Source organism: Nelusetta ayraudi, unplaced genomic scaffold (genome assembly GCF_046127955.1).
Source record: "Nelusetta ayraudi isolate G7.1 ecotype Tasmania unplaced genomic scaffold, CSIRO-AGI_Nayr_v1 ptg000008l, whole genome shotgun sequence".
NCBI classification, from domain to species: domain Eukaryota; kingdom Metazoa; phylum Chordata; class Actinopteri; order Tetraodontiformes; family Monacanthidae; genus Nelusetta; species Nelusetta ayraudi.
Window position 1 is genome coordinate 4,802,693 of NW_027466058.1, and position 8,311 is coordinate 4,811,003.

Here is an 8,311-nt window from a genome sequence, read left to right on the forward strand (position 1 = left end):
GAATCTAAAATGTAAAAAATAGCCATGTTTAGATGGATTGTTTGGGATGAAGTGGGCCACTCTAAATGTTGAGGCGGGCCGGATGTAACCCGCAGGCCTTAGTTTGGGGACCCCTGCTATAAGATCTGGTTTAAATGACACTGAAGGCGGGGAGCACAGACGAGGCTGGCATCTGAAGCGCAGGCATTACCAAAGAAAGGAGTCAATGCGCTCTGTCACATGGATGGCAACGACAAACTGAAGCCATATGGCATTGCCATCACGATTGTGAACGCTGGCAGCCAGTTGAGGTGGTTGCTGGGTAACTGAGGTTACCCACAGTAGTCAGGAAGCTACTCTGGTGAAACAGAAGCGCTTCATGAGACTTGTAAATAGAGCCTTTTGTCTTCAATCACAAAATTTCAACTTCAATATAGAAATGGAAACAAAAAAATATCGCTCCTGTGATTACTCCCCCCTCACCTCTTATTGTGGCCCTAATTCTTAAGAATAATAAATAAATCCCTGCATTCATACATATTTTACCATGTTTTCCATTTGAAAACGTTCTTTCATGTTTTTGCCTAGGTGCCAACATGGTCTATAATTGCTGACTTCAAATTAGATTCAATAACTTTTTTTTATTTTTTACTTTAATGTTCATGGTGGATGGCCAGGGAAATTGCTATTATTGTAATTATGTTCTGGTACTCCAATTTGCCATATTCGCCCTATTGACAAAGGAAGGGATTTGAAACGATGAAAAGAACACTGGACAGTAAAACTTGATTTGGTTTACCTGGTTCTTAATCTAGAAACGTTCCGACGCCTCCGTCACTACTTCAAAATCACTTTGTTTACTTCCTGTTTGTGGCCTACGTCACGTCTGGTCACGTAATCCGGGTTCCAGCGCTGCTCACCGACCCCATGCAACAGACCGCGTCTGTGTAGCTCGAGTCGGACATTGGAACGAGGTCTTGGCAGCTTGCTTATTTATTTATTTATTTATTTATTTATTTATTTGATGATGGGACGGACGAAAAACAGGTTTAAATTTTGCTGTGCCTTTGTTGAATTACTGATTTAATAAAAACTGAAAAGTACAAAATGGAAATTGGGGGTAATATGTCAGAGAACAATGCAGGGATTATTTGTATCTCTCCTGAAATAAATATATGCACAGCAGAAGTTTACCCAAGCATGAAATGAAAATACACAACTCATTATTATTATTATTATTATTTTTATTGTAGTCTTATATCTAAAACAATAAACAAATCACTAAGTGTTTTATAGTAAAATGACATTTAGAAATGTCTTGTATAAAAGCAAATTAATGTCTGAATTGTAATACCATAAAAGCACCGGTGTGGCACTTTAGCTCTCTTGTTTGTCTACAGGAAATTGCAAATTGCTTAGAATGGGAATCTTTTTGCTAAATAAATTGCCATTTTCCCTGTGACCTATTGTCATTTACAGAGAACTAAATTCCTTGTGCTCCAGTTTGCTGTCCCTGAGCCAGGCCTTCTCCACCACGCTCACTACATTCCTCACGCAGCAGTTGGATCTCGTTGAGCCAGACCTTCTCCCACACGGTGAACGTGCACTGGTATTGCTGAGAAAAAAACAAGAAGGCAACCTTTCAAAACTTGACTCAAAAACAGATCACAAAAATGTGGGTACCCAGAAGAAGTCATTGTTAATGGCTTAATTATTTCCAACAATATAAGAAAATCAACTCTCTAAGCTGATGCTACCGTTTGTCTCTTTAGATAATCAACGTAAATATTTCAATAAATACCTCTGTCATGGCAAAGATTTCCCATTTGGATAATGAGATACAATACAATACAAATTACAAACCTGAATTGCTTTTGCTTTACCAAACTACCTCTCAAAATGTGAACAGCACAAAGAAAAAAAAATCACTCTACAACTGTTTCCCTAGTGATTTTAGTTGTTCTTGAATGAAGTTACAACCTGAGCCTTTTCTGGATCATCATGAACAGCGCACACTTCAGTTGCGCTGTTCTTCCTGCATGGAGTCTTGCCCATCCTCGCTGTGATGACATACTTCATTCCGGCAACCATCTATTGAGAGACATGGGTGGGTTGTGGATTACAAAACATCAATTATGGTGCAATTTCCAGGCAAAGACACAAAGGAAACATGTCATTATCTTTACACATTTATGCTTGAATCGATTTGGAATAGTGCTGTCATTGCAAAATGCTTGCTTTCTCAGACCATACAAATATACAGGGATGGTTACAATGGCATAATGCTATGTTTTAATCATAGGCTGACCTACACATTACTCACAATAAGTCTGAGGTACTTGGCTTTTGGATGGAATTTCTGAATGCATTTAAAGTGTCCTATTTGATCGTCTTTGAACTTTTAAATGCAAAAATACTCAGTGCTGATTGCGTAACATTTGTGTTCTCCAACGTGATCCCCCAGTCTTCCCTCCTCCAACCCCCCCCCCCCCACACACACACACACACACACACAGCTATGCATGTCTGAGCCACAAATCCACGCAGATTCAATGACAATGTCTATTCAAATTGCCTTCGGTTCAGAGTTTACAATTCTACAATTAGATATTATAGAGAAATGTGCATTCTCTTTAGTTATAGTGTGTACCCACCGTTGTTGTTAGCGTTTGTTTTAATAAATGTTTGACATTATTAAATTACTATTGCGTGTTTCTAATTGAACACGATTCTTTCTGAAACCATAAAGTTCATTCTTCGTTTACGGTAGTGCGTGTGTGTGTGTGTGTGTGTGTGTGTGTTTTCTATATGTAAACAATAAATGATGGCACGCTCATTCTAAACGAGACAGCCACAAAAAAAAAAAAAAAAAAAAAAAGGGGGGGGGGGCGACAACAAACCCTATGACTAAAGGCCAAGAAAACCCATGACTAAAGGCCTCTTCGCTTCTCGAGTGGTGTCTGAACAAATCACGGCACTGGATCGAACAGATTAAATGTGGGTGGAAAGGCCTTGGCCTAAAGCGTCGCGTCATGGAACTGCTTAACTACACTGTTAACCACAAAATAAATTTTCGTTGAGCAAACATAATAATGATGGTTGTAAATAGGCAGAAAAGTAAAACGTTACATACCTGTCTCTTGACCTGCAACACTTCATCCACTCCTCGGAGGAACGCGTCGTTGGTGCGTTTGTTGTGTTCACCCACAGCGAAATTGAGCGCGTTTTGAACCCCCTCGTCATTAATGTCAGCGCTGACCGGCGCGCCGACCATCGAGCCGAAGCCGACGGCGACGGCGACGAGCGCCGCGAGAACCACTACGCTTGCCTTCCACATCTTGACTCGGGACGACTCGATAATAAACAACAAGAGCAGCAGCCAGACGAGACGACGGCTCTCCCCCTCCCGCAGGTTACATAAACAATGACGACGCTGCAGAACTTGAGCGACACAAGCCGCAGCCAATCAGCGCTTTAGTAAGATAGCGGGCTGTCTTTTTCTTTCTTTCTTTCTTTTTTTTTGAAAATCTTTATTACGAAACTGCTTTGCGTTCCTTTTTCGGGTAACGTGAGATCGTGTTTCTCCACCGCTGAGGCCCGCAGCTGCTGTGAAAGCTTCAGTCCCACACTCACAACACACCTGGAGACTATTAATATTCAGGTATGAGTTATGGGTTCTATTCAGTGCGCTTAGTTTTAAAGTCCAGTGTGCATGGTGCAACTTTTAAGCAATTCTGACCTTTGTCCTAGTGCAGATCAAGACAACACCCACCTGTGGTGTTATAACTTGTGGACGTGCAGAATGCACAGATTGCAGATGTTAAAGTAAGACAGCGCTGACAACTAAATCTATTTGTCCCCGCGTGTGGACAGAAGTACTGTTGGTATTTGAAATTGTTTTTCTTCTTGTATTATTCCTCACAGAGACAGTTTCTTTGCCTTGGATGCTATCCAGCGGCAGCTTGTGGTGGGCTCTGCTGTGGCAGCAGGGGCCATACTGGCATATGTACTGCAGAAAAGAAGACAACTGAAAAGTATTCCTGTTGGTGAGGGCTGGTGGAGAGCAGGAGAAAAGCAACTGTCTCAGGATGAGATGATCTACCCGTTCCAAGTGCAAACTTCAGACGAGGAGATTAAGGTTGTTTTTTTTTTCAGTTGATGTAAAAATAATGCAAATCTTTGTGTAGCTGTTAAAAAACATGGACAGACTGTAACCTGCTGTCATTCAACAGGACCTTCATGAGCGCATTGACAGGATGCGCTACACCTGTCCATTACAGGACTCCAGCTTTCACTATGGCATTAATTCCAGCTATCTCAAGAAAGTGGTCTCCTATTGGAGACACGAGTTTGACTGGAAAAAGCAGGTGGCAGTGCTAAACAAATATCCCCATTTCAAAACCACTATAGAAGGTAACCACAGTGCTATCGTGAAGCAGTTTGATGTGCCTCAGAAAAACCCACCTTAATGGGAAACTGTTTCTCTTGCCATTCATGCTTTCCCCAATTGAACACAGGATTGGACATTCACTTCATCCATGTGCAGCCACCACACCGTGAAAACCAGAGAGTTCTGCCTCTCATGCTTGTCCACGGCTGGCCTGGCTCCTTCTATGAGTTCTACAAGATCATACCACTTCTTACAGAGAACCATGATGGAATTGCCTTTGAGGTCATTTGCCCTTCAATCCCTGGCTATGGCTTCTCAGATGCACCGCAGAAACAAGGTACAATAATTTAAGTAACAACTTGTACAAACAAATTGTAACATCAGCTGCAGAATGTGACAAGGTGCTTGTTGGTTGACCTTTTGCCTTTCAGGATTTGACTCCCTGGCAGCTGCCAGGATTTTCCTGAAACTGATGGAGCGTTTGGGGTTCCCCAAGTTCTACCTGCAGGGCGGAGACTGGGGCTCCCTTATCACCACCAACATGGCACAGATGAAGCCACAGTAAGACAGTAGAACAACAGCTCCATGCCAGGGCCAATCCCAGTGGTGGAATTGTATCCTGTGACTCAGATAAGGGAGTACTGTGGTACATTGTGAAACAGTGCTTGCTTGTTGTGCAGTGACAAGCTGCCCATTACTGACACAACAAATTCGCTACAAATTTGTCTTTTCAGCTTTAAACTGTAATTTACTGGAAATTCAACCTACGTAGGTTTGATAATCTTTTCCCCAATCTTTTCTAGGTGTGTGAAAGGACTTCATTTGAACATGTTTCAATCCAGAAATGGGTTAAAAGTGCTTTTGACCATAGCATTTGGCCGTTATTTGCCCTTCCTTCTGGGTTTAAGTAGAGAAGATGTCCGTAGGTATTTCCCCTACCTTGAGAAAAATCTCTATGAGATACTGAGGGAAACGGGCTACTTTCACATCCAGGCTACCAAACCAGACACTGCAGGTGGGGACAAACCCAACTTATAAATGTGACACACTCACAGTCTTGATTGTTTTGTAATGGCTGTTATTACAGATCTTAAAAATGTTCTCTCCCCTCTGTATTTAGGGTGTGGACTGAATGACTCTCCTGTAGGCTTGGCTGCCTACATCCTGGAGAAGTTCTCCACCTGGACCGATTTGAAAAACAGAGAACTGGAGGATGGTGGGCTGGAGAGGTATAATTGACGACACTATTGTTACAATGTCTGCAAAAGGGACTCCGTTTAACAAAGTTAAAGTTATGTAACTGATTAGTTATCGCTGCCTTTGATTCAGGAAGTTCAGTCTGGATGACCTGTTGACAAATGTCATGATATACTGGACCACAGGCTCCATTGTATCCTCCATGCGCTTCTACAAAGAGAACCTAAAGACCAATATTGAAAAAAGAATTGATGCCAGGTATGAGACTTATAATTCTTAAGTTCTTCATTACAGGTAATTTTTCATGATATCATAGAAATAACAGTGAGATATTTTATTCTAGGACAGGAATTTTTGTGCCCACTGGACTTGCAGCCTTTCCAGGAGAACTGATGCACTGTCCAAAGTCCTTGGCGCAAATTAGGTATCGCAAAATCTACACGTACACGTTCATGCCTCGAGGTGGACACTTTGCTGCCTTCGAAGAGCCCCAGCTGCTGTCCAGCGACATCTTTGAGTTTGTCAAGAAAGTAGAAAAGTTCTGAAGGTTGTCATGGCCACTCACACTTGTGCAATCTATCTGCAGCAAATTCACAATCATTCACACGTTTAATAAATGTATACAACACTTTTCAGAAATATAAAAATAAAACATTAATGGCAAACTTTAAAAATCCCTTTACATTCATTATCATAAGACTATTAAAAAAACAAAACAAAAATTATGTTGTCAACATCCCCATCATCTTTTCATTTTAATGATACAACAAAAATGGACATTGAAATTCAGGGAATTAAAATATATATCATAAAAAAAAAAGAACCTCAAAATTGCCCTCTGTTACAACTGATCTGAGGCTCTGATTTGAACATTTTTTATCTTGCTATGTAGTGTCCATCTTTATGGGTCACTTGCCAAAGCCTTTAATGGGCATGGGTGCCTGAAACCACACATAATCCTGCCAGTCTGTGTCCTTTGCCCTGGGCTCGCTGGAGTTTTTGGGATCAGTGGACAGGGCAATTACTTGGTTCTTTACACGAGTTGGCACTTTGAATTGCAGCTTAGGGCGGAACCATCCGACACCACAGTCCCTGTGAGCCAGCGCCAGGACTGTGGTGGGCATTAGCCGAACAGGTCTTGTGTCTGACAAAAGGTCGGCCACGAACAGCGTGCGGAAGAGTTGCCTCAGGCACGAGGAGACCCGTAAACACTGATCTCCACCGGCCAGCTCCAGATCCTCCATGTTGATCTCATAGAGTTCTTTCGGGAGGACGAGGGAGCCGCCCAACAACAGAAGCACTCTGGGGACTTTGCTGAGAGAGAAAAGCACCTCCAGTTGCTGTAGCACTTCCTCTAGCTCTTGAAGGGTCTGCTGACACTTGCGCCAGTCCAGGTCTGAAGAATGCAAGGTCCTCCTGGTCACCGTGCGTCTTTCCTGCACGCCAAAACGGATCCAGTTTATTTTAAATTCACAACAATAGTTTTTGCAGCTCGCGAACGGTCGCCCCACTCACCTGCAATGACGCTTGCTGTTTCTTCTGAGAATACACTAACTGGTCATATGTCATTGGGAGTTGCTGCCGCTGGTAAAGAATGCACTTGAGTATTTCGCTGACAAAGCGGCAGCAGCCTTCCTGGGTTACAGCGCCGGGAAAGAGGACATCGACGCGGCCTTCCTCCCGAGCTCTTTGCACCACCTCGCTGTCACCGTCACCCGTGTCACCAATTTGCTCACTGGCATTCACGCTGGAATCTGGAGGACATGACTGACCATCTGTTTGTTTCTGGGTGTTGCCTGGTCGAATGACAAACCAGCACAATGTCATCAGGAAGAGCAACAGAGAAGTGACTGTCAATTTTAACTTGCTGAGAAATCCATTCACTTAGGAATCACTTTGTCCCTTGTTTTTGGTATACAGACTGAATCATTAGTCTCCATCATTATCCCTGAATTAATTATTTTGTCTTTCTTGAAAAAAACATCTGAATAAAATAAAAGCTGAAAATCAAACTGTCTTTTACTAATGATGTCTAGCCACCATTCATAATCAAATGTGTTGAAAAAAAATAATGAGCTTATTGATAAATACATATGTAAACCACTATTTCTATGTATATCTATATAAATGAGGTATAACATAATAGATTGTCCAGTGCAGTGCACAAGTAAAGCGTATGCTTTTTTTGACAACATCTGAATACTGATCTGGAATGAAACGAGCTCCACGTTTCGATGAACTGAATGTGGAACCGAGACGCCGAAACGTGTTTCCTCCTATAACAGAACTTTATGGATTTCGAACACTGGTTGTTACCTACTTTGAGCGATGATTGCAGCAGGAACAGCGTTTTCTTTGTTTTCAGTTTTGCTGACGTTAACCTCGTCGACATTTAGCCCGAGTTTACATGTAGAATATCTCACTTCGGCTCCATCCACAGATTTCAGAGTTTGGTCTTCTACCCGAGGCTGCTCGGAAATGTCCTCAGTAGTTAGGCAGGGATCCGAAGCACACACGAAGATCTTACACGTCAGTTTGGATTCATCCAGTGTGTCAACGTCTTTTTCTGGCGGAGACAAGATATGCACCTTCATGTCATCAGGTAGGGTATTAACTATTAACGTTGTCTCGGAGGTTTTTGAGGTTGGTGTAGCTTTGAAGATGTGGATTTCCGCCATAGTTTTGAATGTATGCACCGCTTCGCACTGCACCATGGGAAAGTTAACGACTACGTCACGCTCTCAC

The 8,311-nt window shown here is 42.3% G+C and overlaps 3 protein-coding genes across 4 annotated transcripts; 1 reads left to right on the forward strand and 2 right to left on the reverse strand.

Moving 5' to 3' along the window:
- Positions 1 to 1,217: 1,217 nt before the first annotated feature.
- On the reverse strand, positions 1,218 to 3,356 carry cst3 (cystatin C (amyloid angiopathy and cerebral hemorrhage)). Its single transcript, XM_076018908.1, has 3 exons — positions 3,113 to 3,356; positions 1,960 to 2,070; positions 1,218 to 1,594 (listed from the first exon to the last, which is right to left on the reverse strand). The coding sequence occupies exons 1-3, from the start codon at positions 3,314 to 3,316 to the stop codon at positions 1,463 to 1,465; spliced, it is 447 nt and encodes a 148-aa protein (XP_075875023.1). The 5' UTR covers positions 3,317 to 3,356; the 3' UTR covers positions 1,218 to 1,462.
- Positions 3,357 to 3,471: 115 nt separating this feature from the next.
- Positions 3,472 to 6,389, forward strand: ephx5 (epoxide hydrolase 5). 2 transcript variants are annotated; one of them, XM_076018899.1, is made up of 10 exons: positions 3,472 to 3,640; positions 3,730 to 3,804; positions 3,904 to 4,117; positions 4,212 to 4,392; positions 4,497 to 4,706; positions 4,801 to 4,930; positions 5,173 to 5,384; positions 5,490 to 5,598; positions 5,699 to 5,824; positions 5,910 to 6,389. In XM_076018899.1, the coding sequence occupies exons 2-10, from the start codon at positions 3,782 to 3,784 to the stop codon at positions 6,109 to 6,111; spliced, it is 1,407 nt and encodes a 468-aa protein (XP_075875014.1). In that variant the 5' UTR covers positions 3,472 to 3,640; positions 3,730 to 3,781; the 3' UTR covers positions 6,112 to 6,389. The 2 variants fall into 2 exon arrangements, with proteins under 2 accessions (XP_075875014.1, XP_075875013.1); XM_076018898.1 differs by having other exon boundaries at positions 3,735 to 3,804.
- mad2l1bp (MAD2L1 binding protein) lies at positions 6,303 to 8,288 on the reverse strand. Its single transcript, XM_076018907.1, has 3 exons — positions 7,887 to 8,288; positions 7,082 to 7,362; positions 6,303 to 7,002 (listed from the first exon to the last, which is right to left on the reverse strand). Exons 1-3 carry the CDS (start codon positions 8,278 to 8,280, stop codon positions 6,475 to 6,477), a joined length of 1,203 nt encoding a protein of 400 aa, XP_075875022.1. The 5' UTR covers positions 8,281 to 8,288; the 3' UTR covers positions 6,303 to 6,474.
- Between the last annotated feature and the right edge of the window lie 23 nt (positions 8,289 to 8,311).

Bases quoted from the DNA above. Each gene is read 5' to 3' on its own strand.
- cst3 (XM_076018908.1), bottom strand. From the start codon at position 3,316: ATGTGGAAGGCAAGCGTAGTGGTTCTCGCGGCGCTCGTCGCCGTCGCC. The intron at 2,071-3,112 runs GTATGTAACGTT...GTCTCTCAATAG, and splicing joins TGTTGCAGGTCAAGAGACAG to ATGGTTGCCGGAATGAAGTA. The intron at 1,595-1,959 runs GTTGTAACTTCA...TTTTTTTCTCAG, and splicing joins ATGATCCAGAAAAGGCTCAG to CAATACCAGTGCACGTTCAC.
- ephx5 (XM_076018899.1), top strand. From the start codon at position 3,782: ATGCACAGATTGCAGATGTTAAA. The intron at 4,118-4,211 runs GTTGTTTTTTTT...GTCATTCAACAG, and splicing joins CTTCAGACGAGGAGATTAAG to GACCTTCATGAGCGCATTGA. The intron at 4,931-5,172 runs GTAAGACAGTAG...AATCTTTTCTAG, and splicing joins ATGGCACAGATGAAGCCACA to GTGTGTGAAAGGACTTCATT.
- mad2l1bp (XM_076018907.1), bottom strand. From the start codon at position 8,280: ATGGTGCAGTGCGAAGCGGTGCATACATTCAAAACTATGGCGGAAATC. The intron at 7,363-7,886 runs GTAGGTAACAAC...TCATTCGACCAG, and splicing joins TGCTGCAATCATCGCTCAAA to GCAACACCCAGAAACAAACA. The intron at 7,003-7,081 runs GTGAGTGGGGCG...TTTGGCGTGCAG, and splicing joins AACAGCAAGCGTCATTGCAG to GAAAGACGCACGGTGACCAG.